The sequence below is a fragment of the Myxine glutinosa genome, chromosome 5 (assembly GCF_964187855.1).
Source record: "Myxine glutinosa chromosome 5, kmMyxGlut1.1, whole genome shotgun sequence".
NCBI classification, from domain to species: Eukaryota; Metazoa; Chordata; class Myxini; order Myxiniformes; family Myxinidae; genus Myxine; species Myxine glutinosa.
Genome location: NC_136265.1, coordinates 176,010,457 through 176,032,202, shown reverse-complemented (window position 1 = coordinate 176,032,202; position 21,746 = coordinate 176,010,457). Strand labels below are relative to the sequence as shown.

Here is a 21,746-nt window from a genome sequence, read left to right as displayed (position 1 = left end):
TCCAATGAAGCAAAATATTTTATTACTATTAAATCAAACCGCTTTCTGTGTTAAAAGTTATTAAAAGGATAAAATGGTAAATAAATAAATAAATAAATAGCCAACAAACCCAATCACTGTTTGCTTGCTATGCTTTGATGCTTTGAGTCACATTTTGTTGGGTTGCATGTATGTATATATATGTATATATATATATATATATATAATATTATATTATATATATTAGCCGAAGTACCCGGCGTTGTCGGGAGGGGTGGGAGGAAGACAAGGAGGAAGAATTTATCCGGGTGAAGAGTGCTTTAACCTTAGTGTTGCCCAGGTAAAAAAAGAAAATTGTAACACCCTCTGCCACCAACACCAGGTGGTGCTACACGGTACACATTTACGTCGTGAATTTATGCCCCACCCTCCCCCCTCCCCCCCAGCACCTCACTCCCCCACATTAATCTGAGGCCACATAGCCTATGTTACCCCCCACACAAAGTTGTATTTGTACCCTGAGTAAAGTATATAAGCGTTTTTAGCAGGAGTACCCGGCCTTGCTCAGGCGAAAAAGAAACGAACATATTTGATGACATTCAGGAAGAAGAAGACTTACCACCAACTTTGACTGCTTCTGGAATTGTCTGATTGAATCTGATTTGCTTGATTATTATTTGTGTTCAAATGTCTGGTAATTGTTTTGTATTTATTTATTTACGCATATGTGTACTTGCATATAACTGTCATTAATCAAAAAGGCTTACGCACAATAGAGCATTTTTTTTATTAATCCCCCCAAAAATCGACCTTTTTCAAAGATTTAAAAAAAAAAATTTTTTTGGTCTAAAACACTCCCTGGCATTCACTGACAAATCCCTGAAAGTTTGATGAAGATCCGTTCAGCCCTCTCTGAAAAATGGCGACACACAGACATACATACATACACACATGTATGCACACATATTACGTGGCGGTGAGGTGTTTTGAATTACGTGGTGGTGAGGTGTTTTGAATCACGTGGTGGTGTGTTTTTAATTTTGTGGTGGTGAGGTGTTTTGAATTACGTGGTGGTGAGGTGTTTTGAATTATGTGGTGGTGAGGTGTTTTGAATTACTTGGTGGTGAGGTGCTATTTAATTTCGTGGTGGTGAGGTGTAATCGTCCCAAATTTCCAGTCTGCACCTACCCCTCCTGTTGTATGTATGTGCTGAGGGGTTCTTTTTTGAGAAAAAAAAAAAAAAAAAATTCAACCTAAATCTTCAAACTAAATTTATAGCTGAATGTCATGATTTACACCAATCATAATACAAACAAGTCCAGATACATTCAAAGTACACCGCCCCCATGCCAAATAATTAAATATCCTTCAGCGCGGCATTGCCGGGGTGCCTCCATACATACATACATACATACATACACACATGTATGCTTTGTTTGCTTGATTAATTTCTTGAGTAATATGTGCGCCTCCGGCGCCCGGCAATACCACAGTGCACCTCAGAGGCTGCATTGGGAGGGAGAGGTGTATGCTAATTGATTGATTAATTGTATAATTAAAATCAATAAAAGATTATCACAAAATATTTTCTTAATCAATTGGCTAATAGCATAACTAAACCACAAGTGCTTCATCCAAAGATGTATCTTTTAGAAATTTAATTAAATAAGTCATTAATAAAAAATTAAATAATTAATTGATTAATCAATAATTAATCAATAAATAATTAATCGATTAAATGATTAATCAATAAATCAAAAATATCCTTGATAGCCACATCACTTGGTCACTGTCATGTCCAAATATTAGCTTCCCAGCTCAAAAGGTGCCTGAGATATTGGCCAAATGAGAAAGAAAACAAATAAATGATTAATAATGAAAATAAATAAATAATAATCATTAAAAAATTAAATTATTAATCAATTCGGTCACAGAACACATAAACCACCACCATTTCATCAGAATCTATAACTGAATTTTTATTTATTTATTTTTTTAGTACTTAATCGAATAGTTAAATAATTAATCGATTAATTGATTAATTGATTAATCAATAAATCAAAAATATCCTTGATAGCCACATCACTTGGTCACTCATATCCAAATATTAGCTTCTGAGCTCAAAAGGTGCCTGAGATATTGGCCAAATGAGAAAGAAAAAAATAAATGATTATTAATGAAAATAAATAAATGATAATCATGAGAAAATTAAATTATTAATCAATTCGGTCAGAGAACACAGAAACCACCACCATTTCATCAGAATCTGTAACTTAAAAAAAAATAAAATTTTTTAGTCATTAATCGAATAATTAAATAATTAATGGATTAATTGATTAATTAATAAATCAAAAATAGCCTTTGCAGCCAAATCACCTGGTCATTGGCATGTCCAAATATCAGCTTCCTAACTCAAAAGGTGCCTGAGTTAATGGTCAGAAGAGAAAGGAAATTTGATTCATTAAATAAGTACTTCATTAATCGCTAATAATTAAATAACTCCTCAATTATTTGATTAATCAAAAAACAAAAGATACCGTTTTTGACAAAGGACTTGCTCACTATTGTGCCGAAATTTCAGCTTCCCAGCTCAAAGGATGACTGAGATATCGCCCGGACAAACAAACAAACAAGAAAGCAAGAAAACAACCAGAGTGAAAACGGAGTACTCTCTTTCAGCGTGCGTCACTGCCGAGCCCCCTTCGTGCCCAGCAATGACGATTTGCAATGCCTGGAGATGGCATAGGAAAGGTGCGGTGAACAACAATTATTTTGCACAAATTTATTTGTAGTGTTTGTGATATTACGTTTGTGATATTTGTCATGTTTGTTTGTGACCAGACAGGAATAGGGAACCATGACGGTAATATCACAAACACTACAAATACATTTGTGCAAAATAATTGTTTGTATTATGATTGGTGTAAATCATGACAATACAGCAACTCGGGTACAGTCATTATCCTCAGCTAAAACAAGCCAGTTCCTCTGTAACGACGCGTGGTGAAGCGAGCTGGTGAAGCGAGCGTAGCGAGCCGAGACAAGCTAGTATATCTATATATACACAAAGAATTAAGTTAAGCACCCCCCCCCCCCCGTTTTTTTACAACCTCGCACATTACAAGTTTGTTGTCGTCAAAACAGTGTAATATACCCATGATATTGCTATATTTTCTGGAGAAGTGATATTATGGTCACATAAAAACATAACAATAATGCCGTTTTCAATATTTTATTCTGAATAATTTAAGGTGAACTTTTTTGGGAATTTTAGGCATATTTTCACCTCAATTTAAGTATGGAGCTATAGGTCCATCACGGACAGTGTGGATGACGTTTATGTTTTCTAACGTACAGTCATTGTTCTGAGAAGACCTCTAGCGATCTTTGCGTCAATAACGTGTGTAGGACCCACGTGATCGGATCACTGACTCAACCCTACGTCGCATAGACCCTGTAAGCCGTCGTATGCGTTGCTGTGGCAGGTTGTTCCATTCCCGATGTAATGCACGTTCCAATTCATCCAGATTGGCTATTGGAGGGACCATCTTCGCAATTTGCATTATGTGCATTACGTGCATTACGTGAATTGGAACGTGCATTACATCGGGAATGGAACAACCTGCCACAGCAACGCATACGACGGCTTACAGGGTCTATGCGACGTCGGGTTGAGTCAGTGATCCGATCACGTGGGTCCTACACACGTTATTGACGCAAAGATCGCTAGAGGTCTTCTCAGAACAATGACTGTACGTTAGAAAACATAAACGTCATCCACACTGTCCGTGATGGACCTATAGCTCCATACTTAAATTGAGGTGAAAATATGCCTAAAATTCCCAAAAAAGTTCACCTTAAATTATTCAGAATAAAATATTGAAAACGGCATGATTGTTATGTTTTTATGTGACCATAATATCACTTCTCCAGAAAATATAGCAATATCATGGGTATATTACACTGTTTTGACGACAACAAACTTGTAATGTGCGAGGTTGTAAAAAAACGGGGGGGGGGTGCTTAACTTAATTCTTTGTGTATATATACAGTCACGTGAAAAAGTAAGTACATCCCATGTAAAGTTTTGACTTTTTCAACATACAGCTATTTGATCTTCATTTCAACAATATTGATAGATAAAGGTGATATAATATAACAAATATCATGAAACATTTACATTTTGTAGTCCATCGTATAATTTAAACAAACATAAATGCAAATTTCGCATGTAGAAAAAGTAAGTACACCCTTGGCTCCAATAGGTGGTATTGCCCCTTTTAGCAGAAACAACCTCAGGCGTTTCATATAACTGTCTGCCAGTCTCTGACATCGACTGGGAGAAATTTTTGCCCACTCCTCCATGCAGAATTCTTTCAGTTGTGCGATGTTTGAGGGGTTTCCTGCATGCACAGCTCATTTCAAATCCATCCACAACATCTCTATGGGATTTAGATCCGGCCTTTGACTTAGCCATTCCAGAACCCTCCATTTCTTTCTTTTCAGCCATTCCTTGGTGGATTTACTGGTATGTTTAGGGCCATTGTCATGTTGCAAGGTCCACCTTCGGTTGAGCTTCAACTTCCCGACAGATGGCCTGACAGTGTCCTCAAGCACCCTCTGGTACAATGAAGAATTCATCGTGGATTCTATGATGGTGAACTGCCCAGGCCCTGATGCAGCAAAGCTGCCCCAAACCATAATATTTCCACCACCATGCTTTACATTTGGTATCAGGTTCTTGTGGTCAAATGCTGTCTTTGGTTTTCGCCAAACATGTCTTCTGGTACTGTGGCCAAATAGCTCTACCTTTGACTCATCTGTCCAGAGCACATTGTTCCAGAAGTGCTGGTCTTTGCCTCGGTGTTCATTGGCAAACTGGAGTCTTGCCCTGCTGTTCTTTCTGTACAGCAAAGGTTTCCTCCTGGCACACCTCCCATGTAGATCAAATTTGTGCAGCCTCTTTCTAATGGTAGACTCGTGCACTTTGACATCAACAGTGGCAAGAGCTACCTGTAGGTCCCGTGATGACATTCTGGGGTTCCGAGAGACTTCTTTCAGCATCTTGTGGTCTGTTCTCGGGCTGAACTTGCTTGGGCGGCCTGACCTGAACAAGTTGGCAGTTGTTTGGAATCTTCTCCACTTGTAGATGATCTTCCGGACAGTCGAATGATTGATTTCAAATTGTTTGGAGATCTTTTTAAATCCCTTCCCAGACTCGTAGGCATCTACAACCTTCTTTCTGAAGGCCTCAGAGAGCTCTTTTGATCTAGGCATGGTGACGCCGCACACTTCAACAACAAAGAGCAAACCAATCTAAATGTCTGAGGTTTAAATAAGACAGGTTCCTCCAAGATCCTCTCTAACGATGTTCTAATCATGTTCCACCTGAGCTGGTGCACCTGATTCTAATTTTAGGTATTTGAACTAGTGATAAATGTAGGGGTGTACTTACTTTTTCCACATGCGAAATTTGCATTTATGTTTATTTACATTATTCAATGGACTATAAAATGTAAATGTTTCATGATATTTGTTATATTATATCACCTTTATCTATCAATATTGTTGAAATGAAGATCAAATAGCTGTGTGTTGAAATATGTTGAAAAACTCAAAATTTTACATGGGGTGTACTTACTTTTTCACGTGACTGTATATATATATATATATATATATATATATATATATATATATATATATATATACACACACAGACTTGGCATTTAATATGGAATATTTTTTTGTGGGGGTGAACTTACTTTTCAAGATGACTTAGAACCAAAAGTTCATTGGAATTATGTTGAAATTATTCTAGATTTTGTTAATGTGACCTTTAAAAGAAACAAAAACCACATTTGACATTTCGAAGCAAATAAATTGATCCTTGAAATTGATGTAAACTGATATCGAACTCAATTCACGGACAGTACTGTGTTAAACTTCTGTACGTTTTCCAGAAGTATCTCTTTATTTTGCACATTAGCCAAAAAAATTTCAACAAAAACAAAAGCTAAATTATGACTGGGATTACGGACAGTAAAATTACAGTTCAGTACTTCGTGTAACCCCCACGAGCATTCAGGAGAGCACGTACACGTCGAGGCATGCTGTTCACGAGATTTGCCAAGGTTTGGACAGGAATCGCTTGCCATGCAGTGACAATAGTCTGCTGCAATTCACGCACAGAGGTCGGCTGCTGGTCCAAGTTGTCGATTTGACGCGTTAATTCTGCCCACAAGTTCTCTATCGGATTCATATCCGGGGACATGGCAGGCCACTCCATATGCTCTACACCACGGTCAGCAAGAAAGTGTTGGATCATGCGAGCACGATGAGGCCGTGCATTGTCATCTTGGAAGACAAAGTTTCCTCGAAAGGCTGCACGAGCAAATGGAAGCAATGTTTCTTCCAGAATGGCCCTGTACTTGAACTGGTTCAGGTTTCCATTCAGAACAACCAGGTCAGTTTTGCCCCCTGCATGAAAAGCAGCCCAAACGGTCACCCCACCACCTCCAGCTTGGACTCTTGGCACTATACAATCTTCGTTGTGGGCTTCATGCACTTGTCTGCGCACTCGGATGCGGCCATCTTGACGATAGACCAGAAATCTAGACTTGTCACTGAAGGTCACGTGATTCCAGTGTCCTGGCTGCCATTGACGGTGCTCTCTGGCCCACTGCAATCAGTGCTGGCTGTGTTGTCTGGTCAGGCGTGGCTTTCTCAGGGGACGCCTGGCACGATAGCCTGCTTGAACCAGTCGTTGGTTGACTAGCCTTCTGGATACAGGCACATTTGTCAGTTGCTGCCACTCAGCCCTTAGCCGATAAGCTGACTTGGTACGGCCATTGCAGACTAACCGGTGCAGCTGGCGATCATCTCTCCTTGTAGTTCTGCGTGGACGTCCTGGCTTCGGTATTGGAGTAGGGACACCCCTCTGAGCATTTCGTTTCAGGATCTTTGACACCTGACCTTGAGTGATACCATACTGCCGAGCAATAGCACACTGTTTCATGCCAGAATTTCGTAAAGCCACCACTCCATGACAAACAGCATTGTCAAGTTGACGGACCATCTCCAGAGGAAGCGGCAATAACTTTTGTAGACGTGCAGCAGTTGTTTTCCACTAATACAGAACGCAACAACCCTTATATACCCGATTGTGAAGCCAATCGTCAAATGTACCTGTCCTTACATTTTGTCATGCCACCTGTGATATAATCCTGTTATTGACTTATTGCTGCGAAAGACAATCAGTGACATGGTTCTTTCAACAAAGACCACCGAAGGGTAAAAGAAACTCACCAGATTGATATACTGAGTTCAGAAAGTAAACCCGTCAAGAAAAAAATTTTTTCATATTAAATGCCAAGTCTGTATATATATATATATATATATATGTGTGTGTAGCAGTTACTAGAGGACATGTTTGCAGGATGTTGTTTTGTTCAATCAGCAAAATTAATTTCACAAAGCCGGTTTGCGACTATTATGAATGGTTCGCAAATCGTATGATGACAGGATGGAATTTTTTTTTAAACTTGAATTATCATTTGTAAAATCCTGGTGTTGGTTTAACGGTTAAGGTGGCTGGCTTGAGATGTCAGGGTCCTGAGTTTGAGCCTGTCATGCCATTGAACAAACACCAGGTGGGTTGACTCAGCCTGGCATCCTTCCAAGGTCGGCAAAATGAGTACCAGCTAACTGGTAATGTAGAGCATTGCATCAGTGGCACACCCGCTCCCCCAGAAAATGATGCATCGAAACAGCCACAGGCTGATACAAACCACCACCACCATTTGTAACATTTTAATAGTGGATGAGCAAATGCTGAGTTGTCATCAAAAGCGAGCGACTTGAGTAGACTCAAACACAACTCGTATGGCTTTGGTTACCAGTTATAAATACCACATGCCCAGAACTATTCGTGCCATCATAAACATGTAAAAATAATTACGAGTCACTTTTTTCTGGCATGAATATAATCTAATCGCCAGTATCTCTGAGGCTTTGTGCAAAGTGTGTTATTGAAGCTTTTGTTAACCTTGACTGTTACTCAAAAAGGTGTTCATTGTTCCATGCACAGTGTAATCACATTATAAGGCACACAATCAAAAAAATTAGGCAATGGCCATTTGTGCCATGCGTGTTCTGCATTCTACCAACTTACTATATCTCTGCGTGACATTTGAGTCGAGTGCAACGATGCTCTGGCATTGATGCTGTGATACTCATAATTGAGGACCAACACAGCTAGGTACTGAGAGGACATGACTCAAACTAGGTCGTGAATGGAGAGATAGCATAACATTTCATTAACTATTTTATTTGGAGATCGAGGCTCATGGGGGACTTGAATGATATATGGGTGACATTAACACAAATGATGGAGCAGAATAATTTGGCATACAAGGAAACAATGACAGTTGGCGAAGAAACAAACGTTCATGCAGCATAAGTCGGAACAAACAGACAGGAATAGGGAACGAAGTGGAGAATAGGCAAGGAATGTGTAAGTAAACAGGAAACACTGACAATCAGGGTCGAATGTGAAAAAGTATAGGTGGATAGGAAAATAGAGTGAATGAGAATATAAACGACCAGGAATTAGAATTGGGGATAAGATAAGGTGGTAATGGCTTCCCATTTTAACAGGAGTATGGTAAGATAAGTCAACAGACCAATGGAGATTATTCCATTGTTGCGAGGAGAGGGAGTGTAGGTGAGCAGTTAGTCGGGATATGGAGAGGGTGACGAGTTTTGGGTGCTAGCTGAGCGAGTGTGGCCTGATCTGGCTCAGGAGGGACAAATAGCTGTAAGGGCAGGTGGGGTGAGACCAGAAATAAGGCATGAGTAAATTGCTAGGTCTGCGATGGGACAAGGGCTCAAGGTTGAGACCTGGTGACCTCAGATAACAGGGGACAACTTGTTCTTTCCCTCCAAGTGCCTTTGGCCTTTGTGCTCCATTATAGGAAGATAGTCCTTGCATTTCATAACCACACAGTTGAAAATGGCTGTCAATAATACATATTGTTTGAATTATTCCTTTTTTTATCCTAACGAGGCTCTTTTTTTCCCCCCAGTTATCGACTTCATCATTGACCCAGACAGGGTTTTGGAGACTGATGCAGTGTGTGCAAAGTTAGTCTCAGGACCAGCGTCAAGAAAAGGTCGCATCTTTCCTGGACAGCCATTTTCACAAAGTGGTCCAGGGGTCTCTGCTGGTGCATCAACTCTGATGGTTGAGGACTCAAGTGGTCTGGACAGACAGCTGAGCGAAGGAAAACAGAGGCCTAAAGCCCTCTAGCCATTCGTACAATGATTATTTTTTTGGGATTCTTGTGAAGAGGATAATACATAAAAAGGGCTGTTCTTTACAACCTTACACCTATAAAGGTACATGCAACTTTGGTTCAATGTGCCCTGCTTGGATTACCACACTATTCTGTACTATATTATACAGAAATATTTAGATATTCCTTGATGCCTTTAAGCCCCTTTTGTGAAGTTTTTTTTTTTTTTTTTGATCAGCGAGACGTAACTAGTTCTGAAGGCTGAATTGTTGCAGCACGCCATGGTGTTGGCCTCCATGCTGTAAGTTGGTCATCCATTTCTACGACATCTTCCACTCTGAGAATCTGATGGAAAACCAGGACAGAATTTTTTTCTAACATTACATTATTTTTTTGTTGCATCAAATGTTTTGCCTGGTGGGTGAGCGGTGGGTTTTTCGGTTGGCACTATTAAAACGTTACAGTTCTTCACTGGCCGGGGTCTGAATAGGGGGGTCTTCATTTGCTATCAACACTTCACGATTTATGTCGCTCTCAAGTTGGAATCATTTTGAAACAATTCCCATTGAAAGATTTGGCCTTTTTAGTCTGTAAATTAAAAAAATCATGTTTGTGTCCACCGTTTATTTATTTATTTTTTACCCAAACATATTTTTTGATGAGTGGGGGTTTTTTGGGGTTGTTTTTTTGTTTCCTAGCAAAACCTTACCGTTTTTCTTTGGTACGCTTCCTAATGTTTCAAATGGAGGAATAAAGTCCATATTACATTTCTTGAAACGTAAAATTTGAATGTCAGACTCATTTGGGCCATCCTCTACCTGAGCACGATAACCGAGGAAGCCTCTTCCAATTGAGTAATAGAGCGAGGCACACAGAAATCTATTCTTCTTTTGGCAAGTGCATTTGCATTGCACCCATGTCTGCTTATGGGGCAGTGTCGATGCTGAAATATTTATAATTTTAATCATGGGGGAAAAAAGACTTTATTGAAGGGATAATAAGGACTGCAATTGCAGGAAAGCATTGTTCTGCGACTTGGCGTCATAGCACGAAAATGTGACATTTGATCTTTGTTTGAAATTGCTAATGAGATGTGAATTATATTTGGATATGAATCGATAAATTAATAGTAGGAGTAGTACTAGTAGTAATAATATAAAGGTGATGTGATGCTCATGCATAGAAGCATGTCATTGTACTCGCTATTTTGGATCACGTGCTCGAGTGTACAGAGCAGGCAAAAAAAAAATTTTTTATCCTGCATTTTGCTCAAATCTAGTGCGTTGTTGCGAGTGGCTAAATTCCCGAATTTACCATTCAGTTGAAACAAATTGGCCAGTAATTGGCTCTTCTGGTGCCTCTGTGAGAAGTTTTGTCTTTATCGTATTCGGTGCACTCGTTAAATTGAGATGAGTACTGTGTAGTTTGGTTATTTATTTATTGATGTGCACGGGGTGCACACGCTCCTTGTTTCCATAGCCACGCGTACTGTGTATTATATACGTTAGAACCCTCATTTATAACTGTTGTTATGCCAATCGTTTTGCAGCGTTGTGCCACATAATATATTTTTCATGCATGTGATGTTTTTTTTGCATTTTTGAAAAAATAAAAAATAAATAAAGCCCTGGTGTAATATCCTGCACTTTTGTTACAGCTTTGTTTTTGGCATTCGGGTTTTCATCTGAAAGTGCCATGTGGTTTACAGGAAATACAAGACTAAACCTGGAAAAGAGAAGTTTGCTTCAGAGCTGGTGAATGCGGTTTTCACATATGGAATACAGCACAATTTGTGTAACAAACATTCGTCAGTTTTGTGCAGGTGCCTCGATTGTTAAATAGTTATCTTTTTTTTGTTTAAATCGTGACAATGTTGGACTATGATTAAGACGAGATTGTTTAGAGATTCTTTCCAACGGGTTTTGAAGTCATACAAAATCAGGATGTTCTCTTTTAGTGTTTCTTTTTTACTCTGTCTCTCCCCTCCCATACCCATCCTGTTTCACTTTCGATTTGTTGTTAGTTTTCTCTTGGATTATTAAAATTGCTAAAACTTTCAACCAAAACCAGGAAGTATGGTTTTGATAGTGTTCAAAGTACTGAAGCTTGGAGGTGTGCTGTCGTACCACCTGAGGATTTCACATTCTTCATCTTGAAAAACGAGTTAAACATGAAGATATACTTCGGAAAGAATAATGATAAAGCATATCCAAGGAAAATAGCAACGACAACTGGATCAGACACCGTCAAGGTACCACTCCAAAGGTCTCGTAGACCATCCTTTTTTAAAAAACTAGTTATTGAGTATCGCTAACAAAAAGTGAGTCTTTGTTTTTATATTTCTTTACTCGTGCAGAGTCGGAAGACGAGGATGAAATTCGTTATCTGTGCCACATGCATCTTGGGTCTTGCCCTGGTGTTGATTGCCTTTGTCATTAAACAAAAACAAACAAATAGTGACATGGGCTTTGAAAATGTCTTCGTGGACGAGTCGTGCAGGTACCTTGTTTTTGTTATATCATTCTTATCGTGACAAATGTTCCGTTAATCGGTTAATATCTTTTACAAGAAAACGAATTTGATGTGAGCTTCATCGCATTGTACTGGTAATTTAATCGTGTTGGAGGATTTATTTTCACTCAATAAACATGATGGTATCATGGCAGGTGTATCCCTACATGAACCTTTCCCCCTCAAAAACTTTGGATTAACTCCAACGATGTTGAATACTTTTTAATTCGGTGGTTTACAAGTTTCCTCCACTCTCTGAACACCAGGAGCAGAAAAATCGGCCCAATTGTTTCAATGTGATTCTGTTGATTTAAAAGTTTGCAAAAAGGTCCTTTGAAACAAGTGTTTGAACTGAGTTCGATACTTTTTTCCTCTTCTTTTTTTTGTATACAAGATCGAGGCTCATTTAAGAGCCAGCATATCAAACACAGATTAGCCATAAAACACAAAAAACATAAACGGACATGTAAAACAATAAATGGAGGGGGAGACAAGATGGGGAGAGAGAGGGAAGCACACAAGCACAACATAGAGAACAGGGACATCGGGAGATCTGTTCGAAGGGAGAGGGCTGAGGGGAGGGGGAGGGAAGGGGTACACGGTACAAAACAAATTGACATGACAAGGAATTTCAGGAATGAAGTCGGGGATTGAAAGATGTGGATTTGGGGTGTATCATGTAGGGGTAGAAAAGATCAAGGTATTGGATGGGGGGAAATAGAGAAGCTGGTGAACAGCTGTTTTAAAGACCTGGAGGGAGGAGTGGGATTGACGAGAGTGTGGGAGTTTCTTCCAGAGGCAGGAAAAAGAGGAATGAAAGTGAAGGTGAGCAGATAGGCCTGATTTTGGCAGTTTCACCAGAAGAGTGTTTCTGGCAGTTATTGTGCGTCCTGCAGGAATATTTGGGCGACACAGCACAGACAGAGCTGGGGGAGCTAGGCCAGAGAGGAATCTGTAGAAGACAGAAAGACCACCGACCTGCCTGCGGTGAGTGAGTGAAAGGCCTTCAGAATCGGCTGCATCGTGGGAGATACCAATGATTCTGAAAGCTTTGGTTTCTACAGCGTGAAGCTGAGCTAGATGTGAGGCAGGAGCACCAGCCCAGAGGGGAGAGCAGTATTCCATTGAGCTGTGGCTGAAAGCCTTTTATGTGGTGAGGAGCTCAGGTGTGCCAAGGAAGGACTTTGGAGAGACGGTCTTTTCGGAGAGACATCGTGCGAGTGTGAGATTTGTCAGGAATGAAAGACATGTTCCACTTGTTTGACCAGTTTGTGATTTTGTCCAGGTCTGCAGAGAGTGAAGAGGCTGCTGCCTGCCGATCTAAGGGTTGAGATATGGAGTGGCCGAAAGTGGAGTCATCAGCAAAGGGATAGAGAGGATTTACCAGAGAGTTGGAAAGATCATTGATGAAGACCACAAAAAGCACAGGGCCCAGAACACTGCCTTGGGGAACTCCAGCCTGAACAGGAAGGGGAGATGATAGAAATCAATTCAGGGCCACACGTTGACTGTGACCGGAAAGGAAGTCCACAAGCCATGCGTGGAGATTTCCATGGATACCATAGGAGGAGAGTTTGGTGAGCAGAGCAGGGTGCCAGACTGTATCGAAGGCACGAGATATGTCAAGGGAGACTGCTTTGATTTCCTGTTTGGCATTGAGGGCCTCCATCCATTGTTGAGATAGCAGAAGCAGCATGTCCAGAGTAGAATGATCTGGTCTGAATCCAAATTGATGATCCGACATCAAGCCATTGGAGAAGAGGAAGGATTTAATATCAGAAGCGATGATTGATTCCATGACTTTGCTGATTATTGGGAGCAAGCTGATTGGTCTGTAGTTGTAAGGATCTGTTTTTGCACCTTCTTGTGTAAAGTGGTGATGTTGGCTGATTTCCAAGCTAATGGCAGATGACTTTGAGCAAAATAGAGGATGAAGAGAACAGAGAGAGGGTGTGAAAGAGCTTCAGAGCAGGATTTTAGGACCCGTGGGGTGATTCCATTTGGTCCAATTGCACAATCGGAGTCGAGGTTTGACAGAATCGTTTCCACCTTGTCAGGAGAGAAGGACACAGAGTCCAGGAGCATCTGGGTTCGACTGGGTAAGGTCGGAATAGAGAGAGATGGGTTTGGGACACAAGATCTTGAGGCAAACACAGAGTTGAGGCATTCAGCTTTTTCATGTGTGGAGTCAGCCGTGTAGCCATTTGAGGTAAGGGTGGGGATGGAAGGGGAACAACCACCAGAAACAGATTTGACCAGACGCCACCAGGATTTGGAGGAGGGAGACAGGTTTGAGAGTTCATTCTTGAGTGTGGAGAGATATTGTTTCCTGGCTCTCCTGAGGGTAGACACACACTTGTTCCGAGCTTTGTGAAAGGAACTGAGATTACCTTCAGTTGGATTCGCCTACCATGAGGGGAAGGCAAGTTGCTTCATGGCAACTGCCTCACCACCAGCCTCAGTGTACCATGGACGGGAGGAAGGGTATGACACCTGAAGACGAGATGGGATAAATTTGTGCATGAGAGAGAGTAATTTTCTTTGGAAGAATTCCCAGGATGAGTTGATATCAGAGGCAGTAGAGATGGGAGACCAGTCCAGATGATTGATAGCTGCTTGAAGACCATGCCATTCAGCCTGAGTGAAATGCCAGACTCGTCGACACTGAGGAGGCTCTCTGAAAATGGCCAGAGATATGTCCACTTTAACAAGCAGATGATCAGAAGAACCGATTAGAGCAGAAGAATAACAGCAGACATTTACAGGGAAGTTAGTCATAACCAAGTCCAAAAGAGATGATGTACCGTTGACTGAGATCCGGGTCGGGAAATTGACAGCTTGTGTCAATCCCAATGAGTCGCAGAAGTCCTTTGCTGAGGTGCCATGGCTGGTGAGAGGTACCCAGTTTATCTGACAGTTTAAGTCGCCACATATGAGGAAGAGAGAGTTGGGATGAGTGGATAGAAGTTGGTCCATGTTGTCAGACAGCGTGATGTAGATGGAGTCATCGCTGTTTGGTGGACGGTGCAGAACACATATGAACAAAAGGTGGGAGCAAAGGGGAAGGCATAGCCAGAGGCACTCCTGGGAGTGGGGTGGAGAGAGGGCATTGCAGGGAGAGTGAGGAAGAGAGTTTTTGATAAAGATAGCAACCCCACCACCAAGACGAGGCTCAGGTCTATCATACCGGAGGAGGGAGTAACCAGGAAGAGATATTAAGGAATCAGAGACATCTTGAAGGAGGAAAGTTTCTGTTAAGCAGATTAAGTCTGGTTTGTCTGAGGCAACCTCTATGGAGAAATCGATCAGGTTTGAGTGAAGGCCCCGGATGTTTGAGGTCCATACCGTTAATGTAGAGAGAGGGGGAGCATCGGATACAGGACAGGGGAGGGGAGTGGTATGGAAAGATGAGGGAGGAGAGGGGAGGTAGGGAGAGCTGTTGACAGTGTGTCGGAGATTGCAGGAAAGCTCGGAGAAGGGAAAGGATGAGGACAAAAGTTTTGATGGTGATGGGATGAGGCACAGTGAGGAGTTGTTTGAGGGGTGGCAGAGTGAAGTCGAAGGTTGGAGGCTGTGGAGGTAAGAGTTGGAAGGGAGAGGAAGTTTTGAGGAGGCAGCTTTGTGGAGGAGTGCTGAGAGGGAAGAATTGAAGAAAAATGGTGAAGCGGGAGTTTTGAAGGGGTGGGGTGAGGGGGAAAATTTGAGGGGAAGTGGTGAGGAGGGAGATTATGTGGGGAAAGTATGAGGGGGGGGGGAATTTGAGGGTGAGGGATGAGTTGGGAGTTTTGAAGAGGAGGGATGAGTTGGGAGTTTTGAAGGAGAGGGGTGAGGGGGGAAATTTGAAAATTTTGAATGATTCAAGAAAATCCAACATTTGTTCCAGACTGAACATTTGTTACATCAGATCAGAATACTTGCTGAATGTAGCTACATAAATTGTGCCTTTCAGAAGGTTTTACTAAAAAATAGTTTTGGTCTCTTCATTTTACGACCTGATTTCCATTTTTTCCTCACAATTACATGGTGGGACTGATTTGCCATTACGACTACTACCTGCTGCTGCTACTACTAGTAGTACTACTAATACTATATCATGGGCTGGAAGAATAGCTTAGAGGTCTGTGTACCACCTGTGACCTGTCTACCCTGGGTTGAAATATTGACCCACCTATAAACTGACACACTGGTGTTTCGCAGTGTGATACATCAGTGTGTGTGTCGTTCATCAGAATGATGCTAGGCCAGAGCACCAGTCTGCCAGCACTGGATGGTGGACGTTAAAGATCCCACGGTGTCTTTCATTAATAGTAGGTGAGTTATTGCTGGCATCCTGAGCAAATTCAAAAGTCCTCTTGAAAAGAGGGGTCTGATCTTGTATATTCTTTGACACCAGCCGCTTACACTGCTATCTCAGACTATGGTTGTTGTCTGGGCAGTGGTATAAAAACAAATTTATATCCCTATAGGTTGTTGGTATGTCACATGTGAACAGCCTTCTTCGGCTATATGAAAGGCATCTAGGAATGAATGATTGCTACTACTTTTAATGGTCCCAATTTCACCTGGTGGGGTTGGCCGGTGTCCGCTTTGACCCAAAGCTTCCATGAAGCTGACCAGGTGTGACATTCGAGACAGGAATTTGTAATTTGTTTCGTGCCTGTGATAACGTGACAACTCTTTGTGAAAGATATCGTGAGATCTTTAACATCCACCTGCTAATGACCACGTGTGGGACACCCAGCTTAATGTCAATCTGAGAGACTGTAACATCATATATATATATATATATATATATATATATAGTTGTCATTGCTGGGGTGATGGTAGGACACACACACACACACACAAACAAAATATTATCACAAAAAGCAAGAAGTACACAGAGAGGAGCACACAGTCGATGTACTCCCTTGATCAAAGTGGAGAAGTAAGCTGTATATGTAGACAGTAACCTCACCACCAGATTTCAAGCTCGCTGTGTTGCAAAAGCAGGAGCACCTGAGGATAAGGGCTTCAATTGAGAAATCTTACTATAATTCACCAAATGTCCGTCTGTCCGTCTGTTCCCAGGTACCGCAAAAACGGCTGAACCGATCGCAACGAAATGTTGGGTGGGTAATCCTGGGACCCCCTGGAGTAAAATAGGCTATATTGTTTTTCCAATTTTTTTCCAATTTTTCCAATTTTTCCAAACACGATGGAATAATATTTACCGATATGAAGTCATGTGGCTTTTATTGAAATTTTACAAATACTGTTTAGATTTTGATGATTTGCGTGTGATATGATTTAACGGATGTTTATATAAATCGTTTAAAATAAAAAAAAGCCTTAAATTTCTGATATTTTGCCTTTTCATGTGGGCCTCCCAATTGAAGCCCCGCGCATGGGGTGGGTACCGTTGCTAGTATTTTAAATTGAGGAAAGCAAGAGAAGAGAGGAAAAGATGATAAGAGAGTAAAATACGCTGAGGGGGTATAAGGGAGTATAAAGAGGCTTGGGTAAAAATACTGCCATATTTGCATAGATGCAGTTGCCTCCGCCAGGTGAACAGGTTACGTTTTGTATCCCATTGATAGGCCGGATCTGAATTCGGACCTGAACCAAAATCGAATCGGCTTGTTCTTGTCACCTAAACAACTCAACCACCAAGCTTTATCATAACTCGTCCATAAATTTTGAAATATGCTATATATCGTTTTTTCTGGCCCCATCTCTCAATGGTGACAAATCACGAATTTTTTTTTAAATTCTCTTATCCTGGATTCGAATCTTCACCAAAATCTGATCATTTCGTCCTTGTCACACACCGAACCTCTTCATCAATAGTTCGTCTGAATCCGTCCATAACTTCTTGAGATATTCTGTTCGCAGCCAAACAAACACAGACAAACTTTCAGCGGTGCAGGTTATATATTGCCTTCAGAAAGTATTCACATCCTTGACCTTTTCACATTTTGTTGTTTCAGCCTGAATTTAAAATTGATCAAATTGAGATTTTTTTTGTCACTGATTGACACATAATACCACATAATGTCAAAGTATAATTTTTTGGAGAATTTTACAAAACAATTAAAAATGAAAAGCTGAGTCAACAAGTATTCAACCCCTTTGCTATGACACTGCAAATTGAGCTCAGGTGCATCCAATTTCCTTTCACCCTTCATTCATTCATTCACCCTTATGCACAAACCCTTCATTCATTCATTGCACAAATTGCTCATGTATTTATTTGGGCGGTGTATAGGCAACAGACTGCTGTCCCAATCGCTCCCGAAAATACTAAAAAAATAATCTTGGGTACAAACATGAAGCAAAAAGATGCCTACTGCACATCACGTGTACATAGCTCAGATAATTCCAATTACACTGGGCCATGGGCTGACATCTACAGCCTGCGGCGTTCAAAAATGGCGGATGCATGATATTTTCGGGTTACAATTGTGGGTGAAGTCGGGCCATCTGTCCAACCAATGGGTACAGAGCGGACAAACATACGCCATAGCTCCATTATAGTACTAGTACCCGACTGCAAAGCCGCAATGAGCCGGCGAAGCCAAAGCCTCTTGCCACTATTTTACCCATCACTGTGGCATCAGTAGGTTAGGTAGTTGGTAGTAGGTAGGTGTAGTAGGTACCGTCGGTGTAGTAGGTGTAGTAGGTGTAGTAGGTACCATTTGCATTCTGGATGAGATTAAAATTGATAAAATTTACTTCTTGATTAATTCGGTGAATTCCGTCTCAACTTCGGATATTTCCGGCCATGAAAAACTATCCCCTGCGGCCGCGAGATTTCAAAAAAATTAATCTTCGTCAATTTTAGAATATTTGACACCGTTTTCACCCTCCGAAACGCGTAATAAGCTTTAAAAAAATATTTTTCAAATGCTCGAATCTCATTGGTTCCAGTGTTTGGTGACGATTTTCGTTGAAGATAACGAGGTTGGTCTTAACGTATTTTAATTACAAATTAGAGGTGCATTAGATTGTGAATCACAGAAAGACGGGTGAAACAAACTCCTATTGAACTTTTTCGCAATTGTTTTATGCATACTTCTGCATCCGGTCGATGGCGGCCTCTATTGCGTGATTTGGTTTTAGAAATATTTTTTCAAATGCTCGAATCTCATTGGTTCCGGTGTTTGGTGACGCTTTTCGTTGAAGATAACCAGGCCCGTGCGGGCCGAGGTTGGTCTTAAAGTATTTTAATGATAAATTAGAGGTGCATAAGATTGTGAATCAAACAAAGACGGGTGAAAGAAACTCCTATTGAACGTTTTTCAATTTGTTATGCATACTTCCGCATCCGCAAGATGGCGGCCTCCATTGCGTTCGGAATTCTCAAGCCAAGGGATACACCATAATCTGGTTTTCGACATAATACGTATGCCTTTATTGACGACACCGGCTTCGCCGGCTATGATGATGGTAAAAACGTGTTGTCATTGTTCTTGAAGCTTTGAGATGGTGGAAAGCATCCCGATTGGACTGAAATTCCCAGCGAATGCAACATACCTGACCCCACTGGACAAGGGCTTCACTAAACTGCTGCACTTGGCTCAAAGTCGCCTGGACGTCGCTTCTTTTTACTGGACAATGGCAGGTCGAGACATTGGCATCAACGACAGCTCTGCTCACCTGGTCAGCAATGTTTTTGTAGTAAAGAAAATCACTCAAGGTATTGTGCTAGGTTGGAACAATTTAATTGTTTCCAGTTAGACACTATGTATACCCTTAGTTTGGGAGCATTTGCTGTTCAAATTAGTTAGTCTAAAATAGTTATGGGAATGAAACAAAAAACTAAACAACAGACATGGCTTGTGAAAACTGTTTTTTTTTTTTCTACTTAGATGTCTTCGAAGGCTGAAAGGATAGCCTAGATGTACGCAAAGCTCCCCCCCCCCCCCCCCCCCCCCCCACCGAACCCCCCCTCCCCCGCACCCCGCTACCATGCCCCTCTCTGGCAATGCCCTTGGCCAAGAAATTGTTTCGGCAGAGCCAACACTCCATAACACAGATTTTGGTACACCGTACACAGGACCATTTTCGGTCCAAGTCCTTCACGAACCTGCTGGCTGGGAAAAGATAACACTGCAGAGCCACTGAACATGCCAAGAATTTCTAAATTGTTAATGGTACGGGCGATAACTTGCCTGCTCTTTGCGAATGGCACCGTGGGCATCCTTAATGTCCACCACCAACCAGTGCTGATAGATGGGTCTTCTGGCTTAACGTAATCCGATGAATGGCAAACACATTGATCCCCCGCCCTACACACGAAACACCAGCACGTGACAGTTTATCAATGGATCGAGATCTGAACCCATCTGGCTCGACAGCTCAAAAGTGAGTGCGGATACCTCTCGAAGCTATCCTGCCAGCCCCTTTCCAGCCTACCTCTCCTCTGATGATTCGACTTTACAATTAAAAATACATATTATTTTGGCTTTGTGTGTTAAGTGTTGGGCACAAAGGATGGATGTTAAGGTGTCACATATGTACTGACTTCAGAAAGTATTGACACCCCCTGACTTTTTCACATTTTGTTATGTTACAGCCTGAATTTAAAATGGATTAAATTGAGATTTTTAGTCACTGAACTGCACATACTACCCCATAATGTGAAAGTGGAATTTTTTTATTTTTTAGAAACGTTTGCAAATTAATTAAAAATGGAATACAGAAATATCTAATTTACATAATTATTGAACCCCCTGAGCCAATACTTCGTAGAAGCATCTTTGGGAGCGTTTACAGCCTGGAGTCTTCCTGGGCTTGTCTATATCAGCTTTGCACATCTGGATTTGGGGAGTTTCTCTCATTCTTCCTTGCAGATTTGCTCAAGCTCTGTCAAGTTGGATGGGGCATGTCGGTGAACAGCAATCTTTAAGTCTTTCCAGAGATTCACAATGGGATTCAAGCCTGGATTTTGGCTGAGCCACTCAAGGACTTCTACGTTCTTGTTCTGAAGCCATCCCAGTGTTGCTTTGGCTGTATGCTTGGGGTCATTGTCCTGTTGGAACGTAAATCTTCGCCGCAGTCTATGGTCTTTTGCACTCTGAAGCAGGTTGTCCTCAAGGATTTGCCTGTATTTCGCTCCATTCATTGTTCCCTCTATCCTTACAAGTCTCCCAATCCTTGCTGCTGAAAAGCATCCTCATAGCATGATGCTGCCACCACCATGCTTCACGGTAGGCATGGTCTTAGATGGGTGATGAGTTGTGCTTGGTTTCCACCAGACATAGAGCTCGTTTCCGCCATTCATGCCAAAGTGTTCACCTTTCGTCTAATCAGACCACATAATCTCTTGCCTCATGGTCTCAGTCTTTTATGTACTTTTTTGCAAACTCCAGGCATGCTGTCAAGTGCCTTTTTCTCAGGAGTGGTTCCGTCTGGCAACTCTCCCATTAAGCCTAGATTTGTGAAGTGCTGCAGAGATTGTTGTCCTTCCAGCAGGTTCTTCCATCTCAGCCAAGGAACTCTGTAGTTCGGTCAGAGTGGTCATTGGGTTATTGATCACCTTTTGGGTTGTAGTTCTGAACTGTCTGTAGTTCTTTTGGGTATTGGGTTATTATTACTTGCAAAATCGAAGATTTTTCAAGTATATTGGTCGGTTGGTTGTGTTTGTGGTTCTGTCTGCCTGTCTGTCTGTTTGTTTGTCTGTTTGTCACCAGACTACAGGTCACAATTTTCAACCGATCTTCACGAAACTTCACCAAATGGGAAGGTTGGTCAAAAGCAAGAAGCCTATCGTTTTTGGGGTCAGTAGGTCAAAAGGTTAACATAGGCCAAAGGTCACCAACATTCCTAAATTTCTAAAATCCTCAATTTTCATCCGATTGACTTGAAATTTGAAGAGGACTTGCATATCTGGTCACTGAATTCAACCACCAAGTATTTTTGAGGTCAACATGGGCTAAATGGTCAACATAAGCCAACTTTCTAAAATCCTCAATTTTCATT

The 21,746-nt window shown here is 41.4% G+C and overlaps 2 protein-coding genes across 4 annotated transcripts in view; both read left to right on the top strand.

Moving 5' to 3' along the window:
* The window catches only part of LOC137428325 (centrosomal protein of 170 kDa), a 118,924-nt gene extending 108,009 nt beyond the window's left edge, over nucleotides 1-10,915 (top strand). For all 3 annotated transcript variants that reach the window (XM_078779109.1, XM_078779108.1, XM_078779110.1), the window contains one exon: nucleotides 9,063-10,915. In XM_078779109.1, the coding sequence (XP_078635235.1) occupies nucleotides 9,063-9,286 (224 nt within the window). In that variant the 3' untranslated portion in view covers nucleotides 9,287-10,915. The remainder of the gene's footprint in view (nucleotides 1-9,062) is intronic.
* Nucleotides 10,916-11,353: 438 nt separating this feature from the next.
* The window catches only part of LOC137426697 (5'-3' exonuclease PLD3), a 43,998-nt gene continuing 33,605 nt past the window's right edge, over nucleotides 11,354-21,746 (top strand). The window contains exons 1-3 of the mRNA XM_068115488.2: nucleotides 11,354-11,523; nucleotides 11,629-11,771; nucleotides 19,241-19,424. Of these exons, the coding sequence (XP_067971589.1) occupies nucleotides 11,443-11,523; nucleotides 11,629-11,771; nucleotides 19,241-19,424 (408 nt within the window). The 5' untranslated portion in view covers nucleotides 11,354-11,442. The remainder of the gene's footprint in view (nucleotides 11,524-11,628; nucleotides 11,772-19,240; nucleotides 19,425-21,746) is intronic.